The 25,701-nt window shown below is 35.3% G+C and overlaps 1 protein-coding gene across 3 annotated transcripts in view; it reads left to right on the plus strand.

The window, feature by feature from the left end:
* The window catches only part of LOC120777208 (collagen alpha-2(IX) chain), a 379,148-nt gene that overhangs the window by 239,093 nt on the left and 114,354 nt on the right, over window positions 1-25,701 (plus strand). For all 3 annotated transcript variants that reach the window (XM_040108383.1, XM_040108384.1, XM_040108385.1), the window contains 3 exons: window positions 6,341-6,401; window positions 8,951-9,108; window positions 19,026-19,163. In XM_040108383.1, coding sequence (XP_039964317.1) covers window positions 6,341-6,401; window positions 8,951-9,108; window positions 19,026-19,163 — 357 coding nt within the window. The remainder of the gene's footprint in view (window positions 1-6,340; window positions 6,402-8,950; window positions 9,109-19,025; window positions 19,164-25,701) is intronic.

Below are 25,701 nucleotides of genomic sequence, written 5' to 3' on the forward strand. Positions count from 1 at the left end.
AGATTCGAATGCAATTCTTCAGAAGCTTAAAGCGATTCAATTCCATAAAAATAAAGAAATTTTTAGTCCAAGGTACGATGTACTCTATACACACTGTACACTTCACGAAAAGTTACCAAATTCAAAAATTAATATGTTTATTGTCACATTAGCTTGCATAAGTCTGATCGTGAGCACCTGCTGCTTCACTTGCCTGCAATCACAATGTCTAGTCTTGGCAGCAAACTAAATAAGTTGTCAACAGCCGCACAATAGCATACAATGAACGCAGCAAAGGTTACAATAATGTCAATAGCAGTATAGACCTAAATATGTGTATGTCTTATGTTGTCTATATTTTCAGCCAACTTTTCTCAGATCAACTTGCTGTGATAGCCATTATGGCTAGGCGCACACGTGTACACAAGCAAACACATTCACTTAACCAACTTGAGTTGGCGAATGGTGACTTGGGCCACACAAGCCACATATGTGCTGAAAGAAAATATATATTTAAATGTCTGTATGTATGTAGTATATAAAATATGGTATGAGAATTGTCATTTATTGTAGAGTAGCTTGCGAGCGATTTCTTGTTGCTATGTTCGCAAATAAAATGACTTCATATGTTCTTATGTTTGTTAGTGACATTTACACAAAGGAAAGGTATTGAGGCGTATAACGAGAATCAATTTATCGGCTGCTACAGATTCTTTTATAATAGCAGCAGTGACCGTTGCGCGCCTACATACCTACAAATACACGTATACTCGCATGTACACCCGCGGCCAAGCGTAACTTACCACTTGATATTTTTTCACTATTTTCAATTTTTTCGTTCTTTGGGTAACTTTTTTATGGATTTAATAGAATACGGGGAATATATCGATGGCTCGAATATATTTGGTTAACTGTTGACTTTAATCTGGCCCATTTGTAAAATTAAATTGAGACAACTTTTTTTTATTTGCACACAAGTCTTTGATTTCATTATTACTAATTCTTGTAATAACTTAACAACATTTTTTGTTTCAATTGAAAATGGAATTACAACATATTCAAAAAGAATAACTGGAAATCTAATATGGCGTCGGTCCACCTCTAGCGGATATTACAGCTTCGATACGAGCAGGCATTGACCCAACAAGTTTCTCCAAAACACTGCTTGAAATTTCCTCCTCCCAAACACTTTCTGACATTTTTTTGGTTCTGGTTTACTTTTACTTTTTTGACAGAACTTATTTTTTTTTTAATATTTTATATTTGTGTAAGTCAGAGATCACTTCGTTAAAACTTAACGGAAAAATTCCATTACCGCAACAAGTACCGTTACAATGAGTGATAGAACACGTTTTCGCTAGAAATTTCTTAATGGTAAGTTACGCTTGGCCGCGGGTGTACATATATATTAATATTATTTTCTCTTGTCACACATACACAGCAGGGTATTGTCTTGGTATGAGCTTGTGGTTTGCACTGACTGCAAAAGGTTTCCGTTTCCATCTTATTTGAAGATCAATTAAACAAATTTTTAGTATTGAACAATTTTCCAGCTATCAAATCAAAATTTTTTTGAGCTTTAATTAAAGCTTTGAAGACTTACTATATACAGAAACTCTTAATCAAGCTTTTGTATAACTAAAGTCTAACCCAATTCGAAAATTTGTCAACTTATTCATAGAAGAGATATAATATTTAGATTTGTTTTAGTATAGCAACAGACTGTCACGTATTTCACCAAAGTAATTGTTGTTGTTGTAGCTGCAGAAAATATTCCTGAAGTAATGTTGATAGTCATTGGCCGAATAAAGATCTGGATTCGTGCCGGTTATTTAGACCCGACTGTCATGCGAACGGCACAGTAATTGTTCTACATCTGTGATTTCAATTTCCTCCTAGTTAAATACTTGTATTTACTCAAAATCCTTCGATTATCAAAATATGTTGCCTCAACAACAGCTTAAACAATTGTCAAGGTGGAGAGTTTACGATTTTGAACTATCAATAAATTACCTCGCTCTTAATGTAGAATCTCAAAATATTGTATGGTATACATGAAATGTCCAAGATATTTGGTAGTGATAATCGACAGAAGGTTGCCTACATTTAGGCATATTTTAGCGAAGTCACAAACCGTGGATAGGAAGGTATATCTTGAGGAATATTCTACTAATACTGTGGGTAGAAATTTAAATTTTCGCAATTTTGTGTATAAAAAAGATACATCATAAAATAGCCAAATATGGGGTTTTTTCTACACTCTATGAGAACTTAAACATTAGGTGAAATAAAGTATTAAATTTTAATTGAGATTGTCCAAGCAGAGCTATGTTAAGAAGAATATATACATTTCTAATCTAATTCGTATAATGTTTTTATATATGTTACAATAAAGTGACACTACTAGTTTTAAATAATATCTATGTATGAGATAATATCTGTGAAATTTTATCAAGAAGCAACGGGTCTTACTGCTCCATGTCTTTTAGTACCAAAAATGCTCTGTTGTATCAAATAGTTATTGGAGTATTTTCGCTTCCATTAAAATACTTAAATTAAATACAGTTTGGTTCCTAGAAAACGTACAGCTTTTCGAATTCTAAAAATATATCTCTCACTGCCCGACTTACATTTGTTAAATTTTAGTCGTTCGTGACGACAATTGCATTGGCTGCGCCAATAAAAGCAATGCAAATTAGAAATACAGGTTTTATTTATATTTCAACAGAATTAGTTGCTTCTCTAAAATACCGCCTGTTGCTTTGTGATGTGAAGTATGTGAATTAAAACTAGAAGAACACAAACGCAAATCGAATTTTATGTTTTTTAATATGCGAAAATTTCATTAGTCTGCAAACAATTTTGCTCATATAAATACGCAAACTATGTATCTATTATATGTCTGTCTGTTATAAGTAAATAATAAACAAAAGCCATTGCAAATACAATTTTTTTTCAAAATAAACACGACAGCCGAATATGAATATGAATTTTAACTATTGTGCCACTCTGTTTCAAAGAAATTGAAATGTTTCGAAGTTCTATTAAAACTGTTTCTTATACATTTCTGTGTGTGTCAGAAGGCCTTCGTGAATGTGTGCATGCATATTTAATTCAAAGGATTAATGCAATTAGCAACTGGAACTGCAAATATGTGTAATTCATGGAAAGCACTAAAACAAACATCTAAATCTTGAATCTTGAATGAAAAGAAGTATATGAGAAAAGCTCTTTCTATGCATACTTTAGTGAATGTGGAAAGCAAAACTTTGATCTAATGAACTCACGTAATATGAAAGTAAACGTTTTGCACAAATAGATTGCATTGAGTTTCGAACCAGTTTTGTTATTAAAATTCTTGATTTCATCTATGTGGATTCTCAATATGAAAAAGCAAGTGAATTTGCGAATAAAATTTCAATCAATATTTGGTTTCGTTTAAGCTTTCGCTCTTGTTGATTCTCAGAGTTAGATTTTGGATTAAGTACTCACTTTTTACTTATAGCAAAATAAAATCTATGAAATTTCACAGATTTTTTAAAACAATTACGAGTTTCTGTCATTTTTATAATCAATGATTGAACTGAAAATACTCACTTTTGATACAAAATTGCGCAAAATTTAGCAGTTTCTCTAAAGATGTTAATAGAAAGAGCTTTAATCATAGCTTCGGTAACATAGTGTTAATTTCTTGACCTAAAAAAATAATTTTTGGAGTAAAAATTTTAAATAAAACTCAATTTATTTTGAAAAATACTGAACTTTATTTAAAAGTTTAGAACAAGCCAATTTGTTTCAGACCTACATATTTAATGTCTTAATTAATGTGTATGATTAGGTTTTACTAAAGTATTCTCAAAAACAGCTAACAAGAGCAAAAGCAAAATATTGTACTTCAAAGGCATAAGCATTTGTCATCCAGAAATGTAGCAGTTACCGAAAATTGCTTGATCACTGTGATGTTGTTGTTAGCAAATTGATTAACTTGAGACTATGTCGGTTAAAGGTTCTTAGGGGCGTATCTTGTGCTAAGGGTATATAATCCGGCCTCCATTCGGTATTACACTGAACGCTTCTGTCCTTTTATCAAAAAAAAAATAACATGAAAAAACAATAAAGTTACCGAGTTAGTCCCCATCTTCAATGCTACCAAGTTTTTCTGATTAGTTTTACTCCGTTTTACTACTGTGAATGGTTCAAATGACATTCTTATTTTTAAAACTTAAGGCTTAAAATCACTTATGGTAAATCATATAAAGCGGTAAAAAGTCAACTATGGGTACTGAGTCCACATATTCGGTACCTAGGGGTTTTAACAATTTTGTTGCATTTGCCAATTTTTGGTCATAAGCTGCCGTACTTCAAAGGCACTACTCGTGCAAAGTTTTTTCATGATATACCAAATTTGAAATCGGTTCAGTGGGTTTCAAGATATGTGTGTAAAAGCTATGCCTCGTACATTGTCCAATTTTGACCTGGCTTCATAAATGCCCTATTATACCTATGTGGTAGCTTTTAATAGCCTTAACAATATCGTTATACGAGCGGTGTTCTCATCTGAATTCATTCATTTTCACACTCTCTAACAACATGTTGCAAGAGCATAATAAGCAACTGATTTCATGACGAACAAAACAACAATGCTGATTTTGCATTTGCATACTTGTCCTTTTCTTGGAAGAGAAAAACGCATTAAATCATTTATAGAAGAGCAATTTTGTCTTCACAAGAAAAGTTAGGTGATTTAGACCGATGCTCATTACTATTCGACTAACTCGATTTCCACCGTGAGTTATTGCAACATTGGAACGACAACAAATGTTGCACACACATCATATATATACTTATATACATATATATATGCAAAATATATAAATACATATGTACGTATATAAGTATATACATACTCTGACATTATTGTGAGCACCCACTTTGTATTACGTTCAACAGAAGCAAACAAAAAGCAACAAATAATAAAGGCAAACAAATCCACAAGCACACCAAAACACCAACACACCTACGCTCACATACTGAGTGTAATAACAGTTCACCAATGCATATGCATTGAACATTGCTCATGTCATAACTCAACAACTCATTGTTTCCAACAAATTGTAATAAATAAAAATGTTGCAATGTTTTTTCTTATTTATGGTACATAGTAAACGTTATAGTGCTGCGAGCCATTTTCATGCTACGATTGTACATGTTATTATTGCACTTGCTCTTGCTTTGACTGCCATTTGCCATATTTCCTTATGCTCCTCTTTGTCCACACTTTTCTGTTCACTTTCAAAACCCTTACCCCACTCACACACATGCACATTTACTGGTACACACCCACAGTCTGATTGGAAATGTCACAGCTGCGGTCGCATATTTCCGCACATACACATACACATACACACATACATTCATATGAAGCTCCAATCAAATACACAAAGTGTGGTGGCGGTGCGGTCGGGTGATTGGAATGTTTGGGGCGTTAAGCACAGAAAACAATGTATGTATGTATATACATATGTATGTGTGGAACGTATATATTTATGTGCAATATATGTGTGTATACTTGCCGCTGTTGGCTCCGGAATTTTTATTTGCCCGTAACATATTGATAAGTTGCAAATAAACTTTCATTGTGCATTGAAGTAGCGCAAAAACAACAAAAAAATACAAACTGTTTGGAGCAAGCAATAATAAAGGAAGCAGTGAAATCCCAAATAAAATAAAAATGAAGAGGTATGAAAAATGTGTCACATTTTGCATTGTGCTGCCGAGCGTAAAATGCATTGTCAATTTATATGTACGTATGTATGTATATTGTAGCATACATTGTTTGTACTTGTATACAAGCAAATACATATTTGAGAATGTTGCGCTGAAAAATCAGTTACTAATGCTGCCGGCGCCTTTCTTTACCATCCGTTTTTTCATACAAATTATGCATGTATGTGTATGTGTACTTCTTGAAATGATTGATTTTTGTATACAGGCAAACGAGACGTATTGACTTCATTCATTGTATTTAAAAATTACCGCTTTTATTTAGTACCAATATTTTTTTTAAAAACTTGGTAAAGTATTTCTTATACAATAATGACAAATTTTATAACCTCTTGTAAATATTTTTTTTTTGTTAATTGTGCTGCTTTAAAGTTTTAAGCAATTCGCGCCATAATTGAGAAGGCTGACTTCCGGCAAATGTTACTCGTTAAATGAAGAAACTGCATTCCATTCTTTATATTTCTATATTTTAGACATAAAATTATTTTTCAATAACTCTTGTGATAAAGTACTGTATATGTATTCATAAACTTAAAATTATGATTTTCAATAAAATATTTTATTCGTAAATTTTCAGGCGACGGACGATGCCAGTGGATTTCCATCACAGACGCCACCTCCTTATCCGCACGAAAGACGTAAGTAGCACACTTCAACTGATTGTTATGAATTATTTAAGGCTTTTAGTTAAAAAAAAAAATAGTAGATATGTACATAAAATAAAAAATAAGAATTTATAATATTTTAATAATAAATCAGGTCCAAACAGAATTCTAGTTAGATCATATTATTGGAAAGTCGTTTTCTTTAATATACTGTAAATATGAGCCACGTGTATCACATACTATAAGTTATATAAGTAAAATAAACTAATTACCGTAATTCAGAAATAGACTTATTTAAAAAAAAATTTGACTTTTTTGGAAATAACTATCAGGAGCATCTTCTTTGCGAATGCAAGGCTTTGAATGGAAAAAGTATATAACATTTTTTTGTATTGATGAACTTCTTCAAGAGCACAAGATGGTTCCGATAGAACATATTAGAATTATTATTTAGTCCCTGAGGTTTCATAATGGGTCCAGGTGGATGCTCAGACATCTACGCTTCCTACCTCCCTATCCACCTCTGTAGAAGATAACACATAAATATCGACATACGTATATACAGATAGATTCATTTAGTAATTTGGTTTTTTAATTCAATTTATACATGATTTCATTCTACAAATTATTTTATGAAATTATATGTTCTCTATTTCGACATAATATCTTTCGCCATCTTTTCGGCTCATAAAATTTTTAATTTTTGTTTGCAAAAGACTGGTTCAAAGTGTTTTTGGCGTCCTGATTTGAGGAGAAACTTCTCACATCCAAAAAAGTGAAAGTGCCAATTCTGGAGAATATGGTTAATATAGGCCCACTGAAGCTGCAAAAGCGTTTGGCGAGTCATCAAACTTGTATTCGGTTCTGCATTATTCTACACATTTTCTATTGACCGTTGATTCTTGCCTTTCTGCTTGAGTGCTATACGTAAATTGCCTATCTGATCCCAAAACACTTCAGAATTCATCGTTGTATTGCCGGACAAAACATCAAGATAAACGAACCCTTAGAAATCTCAGCAAGAAGGCAACATAACTTTTCTTTGGTAGCTATCGCCTTTTGAAGCCATTCTCATCGAGTCAAATTACTTAGTGAACGACCCATGATGGATGTACGGATATTTCATTATATGTATATGCAAGTTTTAAATGATAAAGGCGATATGGGGGCGTAAAAGCTCAGTTTTCCAAGACATATTTTGGTAAGTTTGGCATATTTCATACAAATGAATTCGACTTTTCGAAAACAAACGGTAAAATACGGTAGCAGAAAATAAACCAATAAATCGACAGTTTTTAATAGCTTTACCCACGTAAAAGGGTTTCAGGGTGCAATAATTTACAGCTTTTAGCAAAAGAAATAGGGTAAATAAAAAGATTTTAATCATCAAAATAGACTTACGCGGGTTTTCCATGTGAACACAAGCACTATATTTGCGGAGAGCATAAATTCAAAGGTTTGTCAAAATTTGCGCGATTTGAGTACAACACTGAACTGTTGACTTTTGAAAAGCGTTTTTCGCACAAAAACACACCTTCACCCAAACTCATCGGAGGTGTGCACGCGCTTGCATGCCATTTGCAACGTAGTAAACAAATTAAATAGTGCAATCTAAAATATTGTAAAATCATTTCATGAAAATGAAGTGAACGCAAAAACATTCGCCACTAAAATGGATTTGCATATATGCACATAAATAAATTTTGCGAAAATGCAAATAATATCTTCAGCATACATACTGGCGCTCTTACTCACTGTCACACCCGCACACCGCTGCTATTAATATGTATGCCGCGTTATGTACAAGTAGATAAGGGTGTGTGCGCGCTCTGAGCTTTATAGCACCCGAAGGATGGCTGTGGAAAAAATGCAAAATTTTTTCAACCAACCTGCATATTTATGTAAATTTCACATATATTTACGTGTGTGTGTGCGCGCCAAGTGTATAGAATAGCAAATGAATTCGTGTATAAAGTGTAACAAGCTACACATGACATAAATTGCTTGTTATTGCGTTTTTCACAAATTTACATTTCAACGAGAGCTAATGCCTGACACACCAGCCACATTGTGTGTGTGCATACAAGTTAATATCTACCGCCAACAGATATGCACGAGTGTGTGTGTAACGCATTTGCATACACATAAATGCAGCGGCGAGCAATGGGAGACAGAGGTGAAGGGTAACAAAATTTCGCTCCACAAAAATTTACATTTTTTATGCAAAATCAAGAGAAAAAACAAGAGTAAAAGTCAGAAAAAATTTGTTAAATATATTTTCTATCGAGTAAAAACAAAAAATCGTATGCTGGCTGTTGTAAAATGTCGGATAATGCTCAATATTCATTGTTATACGTTGAACCTGCTGCCACATTTTTTATAATAATTTTTCTTTGAATATTCCTAGGCCTTTAATCAATTCAGTTTAGCTTTCCGCTCCAATCGCATCTGAAATAGAATAAAATAGGCACACTTGTTTAATTTATGAATTATAAGCAAACGGTTGCGTATACGCAGTGTAGCTTTAGAGTTCTCCCGCAACATATTTTATATATTTTACATGTTTGCCTTTTTTATTTCAGCCTATCGCACACCTAAAGGTGAAAAAGGTGAACGTGGCCCTAAAGGACCACCCGGTGATAGCATACGTGGTCCACCGGGACCACCGGGGCCGCCAGGCCCTAAAGGTGAATCGGCAAATTTTCCGCCCTTCGTTGATTTTCCCACCGGTGCCGATGCGGTAAGTAGCCATTAATGTGTAAAATGCTTATTTTTATTCATAAGAATATGGAAAACAATTAGAATTTGTGTAAAAAGTCGAAATGTAGACGAAAATATGCGTGTGCATATATATAAAATAGGTACTTGTAGTTGCAAGTAAGCATGAAGCAATAATTCGAAATCAGTAGAAAATTAAATACTTATGTAAAAATCATGCTTGGTTTGGGTTTGTTTGTGGAAAAACTTAAAAAGTTTTATAAACATGATTTACTACTGTGGATAGTAAATCTGTTGGAAATAGATATATTTTTTGAATACCTAAGAGTTTCTCGTATGCCGACGATATTGATATCATCGGCCTCAACACCCGCGCCGTTAGTTCTGCTTTCTCCAGACTGGACAAGGAAGCACAGAAAATGGGTCTGGTAGTGAACAAGGGCAAAACGAAATATCTCCTGTCATCAAACAAACAGTCGTCGCACTCGCGACTTGGCTCTCACGTCATAACTTTAAAGTTGTAGATAATTTCGTCTATTTAGGAACCAGCATTAACACCACTAATAATGTCAGCCTGGAAATCCAACGCAAGATTGCTCTTGCCCACAGGTGCTACTTCGGACTGAGTAGGCAATTGAAAAGTAAAGTCCTCTCTCGACGAACAAAAGCTAAGCTCTATAAGTCGCTCATAATTCCCGTCCTGCTATATGGTGCAGAGGCTTGGGCGATGACAGCAACCGATAAGTCGACGTTACGAGTTTTCGAGAGAAAAATTCTGCGAAAGATTTATGGTCCTTTGCGCATTGGCCACGGCGAATATCGCATCCGATGGAACGATGAGCTGTACGATATATATGACGACATTGACATAGTTCAGCGAAGTAAACGGAAGCGGCTGCACTGGCTAAGTCATATTGTCCGAATGGACGAAAACACTACAGCTCTGAAAGTATTCGACGCAGTACCCGCCAGGGGAAGCAGAGGAAGAGCAAGACCTCCACTCCATTGGAAGGACCTAGTGGAGAGGGACCTGGCTTCGCTTGGAATATCCAATTGGCGCCACGCAGCGAAAAGAAGAAACGACTGGCGCGCTGTTGTTAACTCGGCTATAATCGCGTAAGCGGTGTCTACGCCAATAAGAAGAAGAAGAAGAGTTTCTCATAAAATATAACAGTTTAATCTTGATAGCTCTAAAAATAAATTATTTAAAAAGCACTCTTAGTATGAAATGAAAAAAATCTACTTTTTCTACATGTTGTTAGGTTAAGTAACTCTCCATACTATGACCTATCGGTTTTTCGATCCTTTTAAAAAAACTAATTTTGCTAGGCAACGAATTCCAAAATTTCAGGTAGAAGACTACTTTTTCATATCGACGTCCTTATTTTCCAAAGATGCTGCTTATTGATCGGAACCGAAGTTATCGGATTACTGAAGGTCATCTGCCTTAGAAACTGATGGAAACTGATAGAATGAAATCAATTCCTTATACGAAAAACTTTTTTATTTGATAGGATATCTTCACAAAATTTGCCACGGATGATTGTCCAAGTCAATACCATAATGTTTGAAGAAATTTTCTAGATCTGAGAACTATATCATATAGCTGCGATACAAACTAATTGATCAGAATTTTTTTATTTGACTGAATATTTTCAAGGAATTCTGAATATATTTTAGTCCAAGACAACACGGTCTTCTTCAGAAAGTTGTGAAATCAGACCACTATAGCAAATACAACAAATCGAAAGATCAAAATCAAATTATTTTATGGAAACTGCTTTATTTGTGAAGTTTATTTTACTTTTGGTGCTGCCGAAGCTAGGGTTTTCTTCTTGTTTTTTGCTTTTAAACTTTGCCATTTTGTCAAATTTGGATTTTTTCGTTTACGAGAAAGGTTTCTGAAAAAATTGTATACGGTAGTTTTGGTTTTAAATTCCTAAAAAACGCTTGTTGTGAAGGCCTTCAAATTAAATATGCACCTCGCAGTTTTGACTGACATTAATACTAAATTAATTCGATAGTTAAATTATAATCATCCACATATCTCAAGTTGTTCTTTCAATTACCTAATTGCCAAATACATTTCCGTCCCCTTCTGTCATTAAACCACAAAGCAATCAGCTGATCAATCACCAATTTCACAATAAATCCGTTATTATGCACTTAGTTGACGTTTAAGTTTATTACCTGCTGCAACAGTGTAAGCTTATGTAAGTGTGACTGTGATTCGCAGTAATTGTACATATGTACTGACTCCATGTGCATGCGCTTATCTGCTAACGGTTTACAGTTTGCCTACGATAATAAGCACTGATCACAAATTTCACATAAATTTCGCAATTATCAGCTGCTACAAGTAATTGTGCAATAATTAGTGCATAATAAACACAATTGCCAATGCACGAACAAAAACACCACCCACACAAGCACAAGCAGCAGTCAGATTTCGCACAAATATGTAGCAGTGTTCGTTAGTCAAAGTTGCAACAACACTGCTAAGCTATTAAGCGCCAGCCACAGCAATATGCTCATAAGTCTGCATAAATACAATGACTACGGTGAGTTGCCTATTATCAGCTGCCAATTGATTTGCTAATGCATACAAACACATATCACGGCACCGCCTGCACCTACATACGTGATATACTATGCACAGATATGTACGTGTTAGTGGCTTGTGTAAATGATGCACTTATAAATGCAAACGAAGTAAATGCAAATTAACTGCAAATGCCGCACTAAATCTCTCAGCTTCGATGAGCGGGCTAACCTGTGTGCATGCATGTGTGTGTGTAGATGTGCCCGTGTTTGCCTAAATCCGCTGGCTTACCTATTTATTTACGACTGCAGCATTATGAATGCTTACATGCACTTATGAATGTATGTATGTGTGCGTGTGTGTGGCGGTGTGCAAATGGAAAAACCGATAATTGTCTACTTAGCGGTATTAACGCGATTGTCGAGCGGCTTTAATTTGTTGCATTGCTAACGGAAGCGCTCGCCAACAAACAACAAATGTTCAGTTATCCCACGTAGACAGGTTATAGATATTATTAGCAGGTGTGTGCTATGCACACACATAGATTTATATTGTTTTGGTGTTAATAAGTGGTAAACCAGATGAGCGTGAACGGCTATTTGTTCGAACAAGAGTTGTGTGGGGAGGCGGCGAAATTGACAAACGAATTGAAAATCCGGAAAAAATTAATTTCCCGCAGGGATATGTTAAGTCGTGATTCATATTTAATTTTGCTTTGCACATGGAAAAATTATTTTAATATTATTTTTATAAATTTAAATTCTTTTAATTAAATTTGCAGTGCTATTACCTAGCATATTGTAAATTAGGGTAATAGGAATATTTGAGAAAGTCAAAATCTGTAAGTTGTCTCCTTTACGTTTTATATATTGTGACAAAAAAAATATCCGGACATTACAAATAAAGCGCAAAATAATTAATTATTCGTCGATATTTATCTTGTCGCTTTCAAAGTTATCCCCATCAAATGTTATACACTTATACCAACGATTTTTCCAGTCCCCGAAACACTGTTCATAAGCGCTTTTTTTGGATGGCCTTCTACTTCTTAAGCGAATTTTGTTTTATCCTTCGTTCGACGGAAACGGCTTCTACGGAGCGGCAGTTTCAGTTTGGGGGACAAATCTGATGAATACGGTGGCAGATGGATGATATGCAATGCGTTTTTGGCTTTAAATTTGGTCAGAATCTGGGCTGGATACGAAAATATTCAGCTTTATCGGGACCAGTCGAGCAAGAACGCGTTTCATACACAAAATATCCACCAAAATCATTCGAACGGAATCTCAAGAGATATCGAGCTCTCTCTCCATCTATCTGGCACTCGTCTGACGATTTTCAAGCAGGTCGTCCAGAACGAGGCATATCTTCAACGAACTATCGAACGTCTTAGAAGGCTTTGTACCACTCGTAGACCTGGGCTTTTAAGGAAACTGAATCACCGTAAGCCTTTACAACATTCGCAACGATTCCGCACATGAAATATATAAAATTTAAGATTTTAATTTGTCTCCAGAACTCAAAAAATTTGTGCGTGGAAAGCGTAGTTCATCAAATGAAGAGGTCATAACGGCTGCTATTTGCAAACCTTCCGAATTCTCCCTTCAGGGCTGAGATCAAAAGATTGGAGAATCAATGTTTTAATGTTCAAGGAGATTATACTCAATATCAAAGTGTATTTTAAATCATAAAATTGTGTTTTTCTTATCAAAAGACAAAATTTATCGAACAACCTGGTACGTGTTGCTCCAAAAAGTTATGGAAAGCCCATATAAACGAGTTAATTTTTCTGTGACCGCGAAAGGTGCTCCTTACCTTTTTTAAAGACGTGATTCGATTGTTGAAACTAGACTCCTCATCATAGATACAAAATATTCCATACAAGCACTTGATTTCGATCGATCAGTTTGAATGGCATATGTATAGCTGCCATAGAGGTCCGGAAAGTGCAAAATTGCTTGGACAATAACACATGCCAAAAAAGTTTTCGATACAAGGACTTGATTTCGATCTGTCAATTTATAAGGCTCCGACTAATAAACAGCTTTTTGTACAGAAAAAGATATTTTCATAGTTTCAGGTTGATACTTCATAAAGTGAGGCGTGTATACAATTAGACGGGCAATGGACATATTTTGTTCTATAGATTCTCGTTCCTTTTGGAATATGATTTTTTGGTAGAATTCCCAATTAATGTCGTATACAACATATATGGTTAGAAATAGGACAACCCAAAAGTATATGAATAGACATTTTGTAGCTCAAAATCATTCAAAAATACCCATCACTTCAGTCTTAAAATTCAATAAAAAATCGAGTATTGTTCAATATGTCCAATTATTATTAAATTATTATTAAATTTAAAGACTTTAAAAACTTCAAACTTCAGAGAACAACCGCATAAAATTATGTTGAATACAACTACACAAAATGATAATTATCTCCCTTGGCCACATGCAAAATCATAGTGCGGCAATCGAAAGCAAACTGGAAGTGCATACACGCGTACAAACTTCGCAAGCCAAATTCAAATGCCAATCGAACGCGTTTACTGTACAAACAACAATAGCAAATGTGGCCGAACCAAAATGCCAGCGGTCATAAATGCAAGATGCGAGGCAGCGCGTGACAAACGGCGCAAATCCGCCTGCATTAACACGTTAGCGTCTGGGGAAATCAGGCATTTATTTCCGTTGTCGCTGTACACACCTGCCCCTTCGATCTTGCTGTTGTTGCTGTGTACACCATGTACACATTTGCAATTTGAAATTTGTATCAGCATTGACTTATCGGCTCGATTGGATTGTTTATCATAAATAGATAATTCGTTAGTATCTATTTAGTTAATAGTTGAGAGTATACTGATAACAATGAACTGGGTTGTGAGTTTGAACTGAAGAAAAATTAAAAAAAAAAAAACGTTTTAAACTTAGCAATTTTTGTCATTTCATATTGCGAACACAATAAAGTGCTGCAAACCTAATTGTGTCTTTATGTTTTTTTTCTTTCCTTCGAAAACGATAAGCTATGTATTCAACATGCCGTGTGTGCCATCGTTTCTGCCGGTATGTTCTTGACTACTGAATAGTCTGATTCACGATGAGCAATTTCGTACTTCAGAATAGTTACGGTACCACGAGCGATATGAAAGATTACTTTTAGGTCATGAAATAAATGTTGGCAAAAAATAGTAAGACTTTTTAATTTGAATTTCTCGCGAAAACCCATTCGTCGATATATAATATTTTTTCTCTATATTGGTATGACTGTGACATCTGTGCCAAATTTCACAACATAGTAGTCATTAGTGTTTAGTATACGGGCAAGCTTCATTAAAATTTTGTGAGCGCAATCAAATTTCTGGTGCCGAAATGCTCCGTATGTTGGAAAAGGCCTTCGGTAAAAATTATAATTACCATTCGAGTGTTATACGTCTTTCGCGCTAAGCTAAGGGCCCTGAATTATGGGCAGACAACTCTTGGTTTTTGCACCGTCGCATACTGCATTGATTTTTCGTGAGCCTCACAAATTTTCAACAATATCGAAACGAAATTCGGCTTAAATTATTACTTAAATTCATTCTAATATTGATCAGTTGACTTTTCGATAGTCAACCAACATTTTGGTGTACACCCGTCGCTTTCGATGAGTGATATATACAAAGTCTAGCGCTATGTTGAAATCGAATTGCCCCGGTTTACATTTTAGGGCACGATCAACCAAAAAACATAGTTATATAACCACTTTGATGATTTTGGGAAACTTTCATTTCCAAAATTTTGAAAAAATTATCTAATGAATTCCACTCAGTTAAAATATGTAAGTCTAAAAAAGATTACAAAACTGTCACAAATGCAATCGAGTCCAAAATGAAATTTCAGGAAGAATAAATTTATATCTAAGTACCTACATATATCGATTATAGCTGATTCTTTAACACATTCGTACATTAACAAAGTGATATTGATATGATAAATATATTTGTAACCAATTTAAACGCAATGGAAAGTGAGATTCATATATCAAATGAATTTTGCACGCATATATTGGAAATATCTAAACTAATATATTTTCAAATTTATTGCCATAAAGTTCATGTATTTGGAAACGAACATATCCGAATGAATGGCGCATGAAATCGAAAAGCCTGATGAGCGCTTTTGAGCGCGACGCACAATTCCTTTTCATGCGTGCGGCATGAGGTGCTGCAACGCGCTCAACTTTAAAGGCAAAATAGAATACCTCACGCACAAGTGCCAGTACGTTTATATATAGGTGTTACTGTCTACTATATACATACATATGTATATATATGTATTAGCATATATACTATATACATACATATATATATGTATTAGTATATATGTCACTGAATGAAGCAGACAACGCACGGTGAAATATGCCATACAACCATTTCTCTTTCCACCATGCAACGGCGCCGAATATTGCTGATTTTTATTATTGTTTTAGCAGAAATTTTGGTCAGCGCTTTGCATTAGAGAGCTTATAGCCCTGGCGAGCGCGTGCTGGGCCACCACAAACACCCACATTTAACACATGCACACATTCAAATGTGTGTGTATATTCGCACATATATACATATATTATATACAAGTATATATGTATATATGTCTATGTGTAAGCACATATGTACTTCTGATTTGGGCGCGCATTCTCGTATTGTGAGTTGTAAATGAGTATTCGCAATTTATGGAAAGGCAGTTTGAGTGCATACCACACTCTGTTGAATTGAAGTGCTGGCACTCTTGCCGTTGTTGTTATTGCTGCTGTTGTTGTCGTGGAGCGCCATACGTTCTATAATTTTGAGGCAATTATGGAAATTGAAGCGTTTGCATACAATATGGCATCATTTAGAAGCGAATTGGCGCATAGGATGACAGAAGTGGCTAACGTTGCAGGCGGCATGTGCCATGCTACAAATGAACGATGGCAGTGTTGGATGGTAGTCCATAGATAACGGTAACGTGGCAAACGGCATGAGAACAGCGGAAATGTGGCATCGTTTATTCCATTGAAGTTGCCTATAATTTATGTGCAAATGACAAATGCATTGTTCTTATATGCAAACATATATACTTATGCATGTATGAGTATATGTATGTAAGTGTACCTACATGTATTGAAGGGCTCTTGCGAAGCTGATAGTAAGTATGTAATATACGTTTTTTCAATATACCTACATATATGTATATAGACATCTCCGATTTGGTTCAAATGTACGCGGTTTTGTTAGATAACTTATTGTCATTTTGAAGGTAATTTCACAATGCCACTCTCGTGGAAACTCTATAACTCTAATTCCTTCTTGGCAAAAAATGGGACAATCGATCTTCGAAAGTTTACATTGCGCCAAATTTTTCACCTCCAGAAGCATTCGCCATAGACAGGAATAGTTGGCAATCTCTGGGTCCAAATCTAGACTATAAGGTAAATGTGTAGGAACCTCCCACCATGCTCTCGAAGCTTCTGACGAGTCACTGGCGATATGTGGAGCCTGAAGTTGTCCTGACTGAAAACAATTCCTCTCTCATTGTTCAAACTGGCCGCTTCTGACCAATGCTTTCCTGCTAATTATCCAAATCTTGACAATATAGGTTCAAATTAAAAGTTTGACTCATAGTATATGACTTTCTGTCAATCTTATCAAACTGATATTAAAACCTTCTTGGCTTGACTAACTGTCCTGTATTGGTCATCCTTTGAGCCCGCTCTGAAACCATACAACTTGTAATGCACTTTTCCAAGCTCTTGAATAATGCCCGATTTTGGTCATATCTTTCAAATGAGATCTTTCTAATACCAACGATTTTTAACAGCGTCAACCGTCCGTTCATGCAACAACTGACAACCTGTTTGCCGCACTGGAAGTTCAAAAATAATGAAAATAGCTTCAATTGGCACTACGCATATACTTTTGTATTGAAATGATAATCATCATATTTTGGCGCACAGATCCTTCTAATCTTGCTTTCGAAGACTTGCAGTTTAAGTTTGTTTTGGTTAAATATAAGTTTTTCAGTGCGAGAATCACCGCACTACCAAGAACAGCACACGCCTATAGGGAAAACGGGAAATGTTTGAAAGAACTGTATATTGTGTCACTACTCCATGGATCAAAACTTCACACACCTCAAGCAATCTCCCTCTGAACTTTCCATTGCCCAACATTTTTATACTCTCGCAACAATGTTGCTAAGGAGAGTATTATAGTTTTGTTCACATAACGGTTGTTTGTAAGTCCTAAAACTAAAAGAGTCAGATATAGGGTTATATATACCAAAGTGATCAGGGTGACGAGTAGAGTCGAAATTCGGATGTCTGTCTGTCCGTCCGTCCGTCTGTCCGTGCAAGCTATAACTTGAGTAAAAATTGAGATATCATGATGAAACTTGGTACACGTATTCCTTGGCTCCATAAGAAGGTTAAGTTCGAAGATGGGCAAAATCGGCCCACTGCCACGCCCACAAAATGGCGGAAACCGAAAACTTATAAAGTGTTATAACTAAGCCATAAATAAAGATATTAAAATGAAACTTGGCACAAGGGATCGCATTTGGGAGGGGCATATTTTTTTGGAAAAGTGGGCGTGGCCCCGCCCCTACTAAGTTTTTTGTACGTATCTCGGAAACTACTATAACTATGTCAACCAAACTCTACAAAGTCGTTTTCTTCAGGCATTTCCATATACAGTTCAAAAATGGAAGAAATCGGATAATAACCACGCCCACCTCCCATACAAAGGTTATGTTGAAAATCACTAAAAGTGCGTTAACCGACTAACAAAAAACGTCAGAAACACTAAATTTTACGGAAGAAATGGCAGAAGGAAGCTGCACCCAGGCTTTTTTTAAAAATTGAAAATGGGCGTGGCCTCGCCCACTTATGGACCAAAAACCATATCTCAGGAACTACTCTACCGATTTCAATGAAATTCGGTATATAATATTTTCTTAACACCCTGATGACATGTACGAAATATGGGTGAAATCGGTTCACAACCACGCCTTCTTCCAATATAACGCTATTTTGAATTCCATCTGTTGCCTTCTCTGTATAATACGAGTATAAACATTAGGAACCAACGACGACAGCGGAATAAAACTTTACAAAAATACGGTATTTGAAAAATATGTAAATGACGTATAATGAAATCTCGATTATCACTTTATCATGCGAGAGTATAAAATGTTCGGTGACACCCGAACTTAGCCCTTCCTTACTTGTTATTATTAATAGCAACCGTTAACTTTTATTGCCACACTTCCGCGTCTTAACAATTGCTCATTTATTTATTTGCCTCGCTCACATACTTGCTAACAATTTATAAGCTGGTTAACCGTTTGCTCATTTATTTCACTTACTTCTTTTTGTTGCAGAAATACACTGGCAAATGCACGTGCAACGCGTCTGATATCCTAGAAGCAATCAAAGATAATGAAATATTACGTGAAACAATACGCGGCCCACCCGGACTGCCGGGCAAGGAGGGAAAGACTGGTGCGCCTGGACTCACGGTAAGTGAATGCATAAACTCACACACACATGCAGTTGCATTATTATATTGTATATTGTGTATACAAACAAACACTCGCAGAGCATTTTAAATTCAGCTGCCGAGCGAACATGTGGTGAGCGGCAGCAGAATAACTCAATCAATTTCGCGATACGCCGTGTGCAATCGGAAATAAGTGCGCGTGCACCTAAATAACTGTACATACTTGACTGCTAATGTATGTGCATATTTTTTCACTTAAATGCGTTCGTAGCTTTTTTATTTCCTTTTGCACGAAGTGGAAATGTGCAATAATGCGCCGGCACCATCACTCACACACCGGTTTGCACCAACTAGCTATTTACCTTTATGTATACGTATGTGTTAGTTATGTAGTGCTGTGCATGGGCTTTTGTGCACAATAACGGTAGCGAACGGAAGGAAATTCATATGAATTTTCGAGAGTGCATTCGTACTCGCTTCGATTACAGGAAGCCTTGCGCAAATAAATCATTAGCGGTTAATTGATTGGAATGGGAAATGACTGTTGAGTGGCCCCAGCTCGAGAGGAATTGCAGAACTGAAAATAAGTGGTTTGTGTACACAATTTACAATATCGTACAAGTAAACAGTGATCGGTTGTAATTGATTTTAAAAAATTTAGCTGAAACCAAAACGTCATTATGAAGTTGCAATTAACTGAGGAAAAGCAGCATTTGTGAGCACTTATTTGGAGAAGTCAAGGAATAACTCTCAACTTATTGTGAACTGTAATTACTAAAGTTAAGATATTGAAGAAAATGTAGTAATGCAGTCAGTGTTGCAGGATTGTAGCTATTCACTATATATTTGCGATATTTGGCAAAAAGATTCTATTTTTCTTTTGCTTCGCAATTCAAATGCTCAATTGAATTAACTGAGCGAAAGCCTGTTTAGTATTTCATATTCAAGTAACTCAACTTTATGAAACGATAGAATGGAAAGAGAAGAGAAGAATGGGAGATTGTTCTGAGAAATATAAAGAACTAATTAATTAACTGAAATAAAAGAGAATGCATTTACTAGAATAACTATAAAATTTCGAATAAGTAAGCAGCTGAATCGAAAACCTCGACTCAGATGCAAAACCTTTCTGGTTACAAAGAACAATAGAAGAAGTACGAACAAACAGTATTATATCTGGAAATCTATCTATCTATCAAGTCGCTCTTACGATTCGCAAATTGTATTGTCGTTCTGCATGATGAATACTTCAGGTCAAATTACACAGCAGCTTTAACTGGCATTACGAAGGACCAGTAGGTCAATGTATGGCATGACAGCTGGCCAATATAACCTAGCCAAAATGCCAAAATGTGTATTGATGTTTCTCAAGACATCTCTTTTCAAAAATAATATCCTCATTCCCCACTCTCCTAATCCATTTCAAGATCAAATTTAACCCGGACTGGATTAGTTAAGCTAAGCGCGCAAACCGTATCGATAAATAGTTTTTTCTAGATTGATATACTTTTTTATGTTCGTGTGAAGTTTGGCCTCCACATCCGGTTCAAAATTCAACTTGAAGTAGAGTTTCAACGTTTGTTTCATGAGCCATTGCAATTTATTCTGAACTACTAATACTGGTCTAAAGTTTGGTATAAACAGAAGCAAGTGTGTGAACCACTTCTAGTCATTCACATTATGTTACTTTATATTTCTAGCTACAAATCATGCGGGATATTAAAAGCACAAAATGATGCCACACACTAACAGCGATTATGTGGAAACTCAAAATGACGGCATAGCCGGCAGCTAAGTAACGCTATGGCCTTGCAGTTTCTTCAAGATAGAAAGCTGCGGCACACGCCCAAGCGTAGCTTTGATGAGCAGAGTCAACAGACATAAAAGTGAAAATATTTACGCTGACATATGGATATGTATAGATATAGATATGTGCTTGTGAGTCGACATGCGGCATAGCTACTTTGCGGCAACTGCTTACATATGAAAACCAGCCAGTTGAATGCAAGAAAATTTGCTATCTCCTAACAAAGCAAATATTTTTATGCCCTCGGCTGCACAAAATCACACACATTTGCCAGCAAATTTTCACGCACACACACACACATCCAGTGCACATGTTTGCGCAGAGGCATGCAGTTTGCACATTAGCATACATAAGCGCATTGCCACTCACACACATGCACATGCATATTATATTTGCCATTGAGAGAGGCGTAACTCACTGTGAAAATGTTAGTTTAGGCCATTGTTGCCACAAGTGCAGCATGCAACTTGCTATTACAAGCTCTTACACTGCTTAGTTGGCAACGACAGCATTTCCTTAGCGTAGCTTAAGGGCATAGTTAGGAGGCAAAAGAACAGTGTACGCATGCATGTGTGTATGTCTGTGTGTAAGAAAGGAAGCAATGGTTGAAAGTAAAATGCAGTAGAATATTTTGAAAGCACTTACAAAAGTAAGAATGCCATTTTTATGCATGGCTGCTGCAATCTTTGTTGTATTTAATAGGATTTTAATGATTTAGTAGACATGAGTATAACAGGATGTGCAGCAAGTGATTTGATAGCTTTGCTGTTGTATATCGCACAAAAGCATTCAGGGACACTAAAAATTTCAGATAAATGATTATGTTAAGTAAAATGGGTCAAAAGTGTACGAAATAAATTCAGCTAACGTTAATGTTTAAGTAAAGTCGATTTATACCGGAAAAGACTTGCAATCTGAAAGCTCTTGCTGGAAATAGTTTATTTTGTTTTAAAATGTTCAATAAGCAACAAAATAAAAGAAAGAAAAAAGTAAGCGGGTACGGAAGCTCTAAAATTATCATACAATTCTCAGGTATATATAGATGTGATAAGATTTAACTTTTTCGTTGGAATTTATAAAAAAATAAGTCTGGTTTGGGTAGGATAAATTTTATATTTCTCAGAAAAAAACAAGTAGGAGCAGCATGGAGAGTCTCTTCAGGGTTATTAGTCCTCCAAATTTGCCAATTGGCCGTTATAACAAATCATAGTTCTGTCGACCGAGTTTTGAAACTAAATTTTTATCGTTTCCTAAAAGTTTCTTTGGAATAACTTTCCTTCCTTTCTCTCTTAGTTTCTTTCACAGCTTTTTTGACACCTATCACTACAATCAATTTTATAATTCCAAAAGGAGACCCTATATTGGTCGAAAGTGTTTTTCTCCTGCTTTTGAAACAACTTTCACATTGGAGTTTTAAAATCCAGTGACATTGCCGCAAACATAATGCATGAGTCGACCTGAAACTTTATCCGCCACACAAATAAAATCAACAAAGCAACATCTCTTGTTTTACCAGTTACTTACCTTCGTATGTATATAAGTATGTACATAAATAACTCGATTATATATGGGTGTTTGAGTGCTCTAAGCTTTATATAAAAGAGTAATCGTAGATTTTTTTCGTGATATAAGGAAATGAAGAAAATGTTTTATGCAAGAGCTAACACAGCAGTTCCATGCACTTTTTTCTTTGGCTAATCTTACCTGCAACCCAAAACCACAGGCACGCACGTTTACGCAACTCACATATGAGTATACAAATATAATCAGTTGGCACAGTGTACAGTGGTGGTTTTCCAAAAAGCAACGAAGATTCCTAAGATGAAGTAACATTTAGTACTTCAAAATCTATTGAGCATTTTCTTTAGACTTAAACGGGTTTTTTCAATAAATAAATCAAACTTTAGGTAGAATTAGAGAAAAATTGATATATCAGGTCCCTTAAAATTCGCCACTGTGTTCATATACCAGCATGTTTATGTTATTTACCAACACGTACACATTTATTTCATATAAAAACTGCACAACTACAAATGTATGCGAGCTTATAACGTCACACCGGGCGTATACGCAACCTCGACAATGTCATCTGCTGCTGGCCACCTTATTTTTCTACGCTTTTGCCTCTTCCACTCAAGCATAGCAATCTCATATGCACTGTAGATAACCAACCAACAAGGTGTTAAAATTTACTTTTCAGCCACATGACACATATGATTTGTAGAAACTTTCGCCTGTCGGCATAACTTCTGCCATGCTATGCTATGCATTGCTATGTAAGCTTTGCAGCATAGTTGCGCATGCACATACAACTCGTGTATGTTATGGATTCGTGTTTGTTGGTTTGTCATTTGTACTTGAATTAAAAATGTAAATGTTCTGCAATATGAAAAATGTAGTGAGTAGCAATTTTTTTGTGTTCTTTATGGGTGTTCGCACAAACTCGTTTATAACTGTCACGTATTTTCTTCTCACTTGTGTATCACATAGTTCTTTTGTCTTGCGCATGAAATATTTGGTATTTCTACATTGAAGTTTTTTCTTTGCGATATTAGTGTTTATGTAGCCTGAAGCAAGCTTCTTATTTTCGTTGAGCTCTTCTTTGCGCAACATAATTGGTTGGAAAGTATTAACCAGTATAGGAATTATACTATATTCGGTATAAAACGAACCTCCAAAGTGCTCACTAATTCTGTGCAGGCGCTTTCCCTTGTGTCACCTTTTCAAGCATTAATAAATATTTCATAATTCGCCACTATAAATTATGGTAGAGCACTGAGTGGTATATATTTATAGTACTACTATTTATGCTGTGAACTGTGCCATTATTGTGTAAGCACATAAGTGTAAGTGTGGCCGTACTGCTCGGCTTATAAGCTTAAGTGGCTGTTATGGAAACATACATACACGAGCATTTCAAAGATAATGTTAGTAGCCGCAATGTATTAATTTCAATTTGTGTAATGTAAATGTAAAATTTTTAGATATGTACAAGTATGTCTTAATTACATATACATTTACACACGTCATAAAGACAAATGTCGCGCCAGCATCCCTCGACACGCTTGAGGCACATACACTTCAAAGTGAATATGAAATATGATCGCAATAATGTGAGCACACAAACATAATATTTATATATGTATATATAAGTAGACCATATACAATACATGTGATACACAATTTTCGGCTATGCTAATATCTACTTTTACACCAATAAATGTTTTGGTATATGAACATATACTCGGATGTATATGTATTCATAACTATATGGTAAGCATTGTAAGAGGATTGCTTAGGCACAGTTAAGTAGAACTTCTGCATAATGTGGCTTTATAAGGAAGAAAAGGGCTATGTTCTATCGAATTATTCGTCATTTAAAAATGCCTACTTAAGTATGTCAAGAATAAAATGATTTAAAAGTAAAATCGGAAGCTTATACCCGGGGCAAGTTAGTGTCGTCGGTCCCCAATAATTTAACCCTCAGCAGAATATTTTAGTATTAATATAACTACTTTTATTTCCACTATTTAAATATTTCTTTCAATATTTTCTAGCATCGCATGGAACGAAGCCTTATGCACTATATCAAACGAAAAGCGGTTGGTCTTCAAAATAAAACAATTTAGCCCTGCTTTGTCTCAATTAAGTTAAGACAGTTTGCTAGTTGAAAGAATAAATCATTGTATTGGAAAATATAAAATTATTTTTTAATTAAAGAGACTATATAAAAAAGCAATAACAATGCGCTATGTAAATACCTAAAATGACACATTAAATTCTTCCGATCATTTCCACCACTCACACATCTCGATTAGTATTTAGACTACAAAGCCAAAATGTCATACAATTGCGGCGCCCAGGTAAAATATGACATTAAATTACTGTGATAAAATTGAAAGGTGAATTTTTAATTTATACTTCGCGTGTTTTTCGAATCGGTAAATTTTTTTTTCTGTAAGTTGTTAGTACTATCTGAGATACGCGTCGCTCTGTGAGACTCTAAAAGTGAATTTTTCGATTTTTACTATGTGCGATAATGCACTCATACTGCATTGGTTATTCGTGATCATTTCGCCACATTTTCAACTAATATCGTGCCGCAACCACCGCATTCGCCTTACCTTCGTGTAACTTGTGGCTATTTACTAAATTCGCATGACCACTCCGAGGATACCATTTTGACTCAATTGAAAATAGAAAAGCTGAGTCGAAGAAGGCTATGATGGCCATCACGACGGAGGATTTTCCCAATTGCTATGATGACTGGAAAAATCGTTGGCATAAGTGTATTGCATCGGAACGAGATTACTTTGAAGGAGATGAAATGCACAGAATTCACCTTTCATTTTGATCAAAGTATATATATAAATTTAAAAATACTTGATTCTGACACATAAAAACAAGTAAACTAAACTATTTCTGCAATTTTTCAGATTTTCTTACACCTTTTGACTCTTTTAACAAGCTAGCTCCGACACTTATTCAGAAATATCTAATCTATATATGTACGTATATATTGTGTGCTACCTTTTGCCATTCAGACCTAAACCTGAACTACAGTCTTTGTATTATTTTAATTCAATGTTTCTGGAAGCTTAAAAATAATTTTCCGATATTGTTGTGTGAAAGCTCCAATTAGCTTAATGAAACGTTTTCTTTATTTCCAATTTTGAAATTTCCCTACTCGAGGTGTATTCAAACAATAACGGAATTTTAAAAATTAAGACGTCCCCAGTTTGAAGAGTCC

Source organism: Bactrocera tryoni, chromosome 5 (assembly GCF_016617805.1).
Source record: "Bactrocera tryoni isolate S06 chromosome 5, CSIRO_BtryS06_freeze2, whole genome shotgun sequence".
NCBI classification, from domain to species: domain Eukaryota; kingdom Metazoa; phylum Arthropoda; class Insecta; order Diptera; family Tephritidae; genus Bactrocera; species Bactrocera tryoni.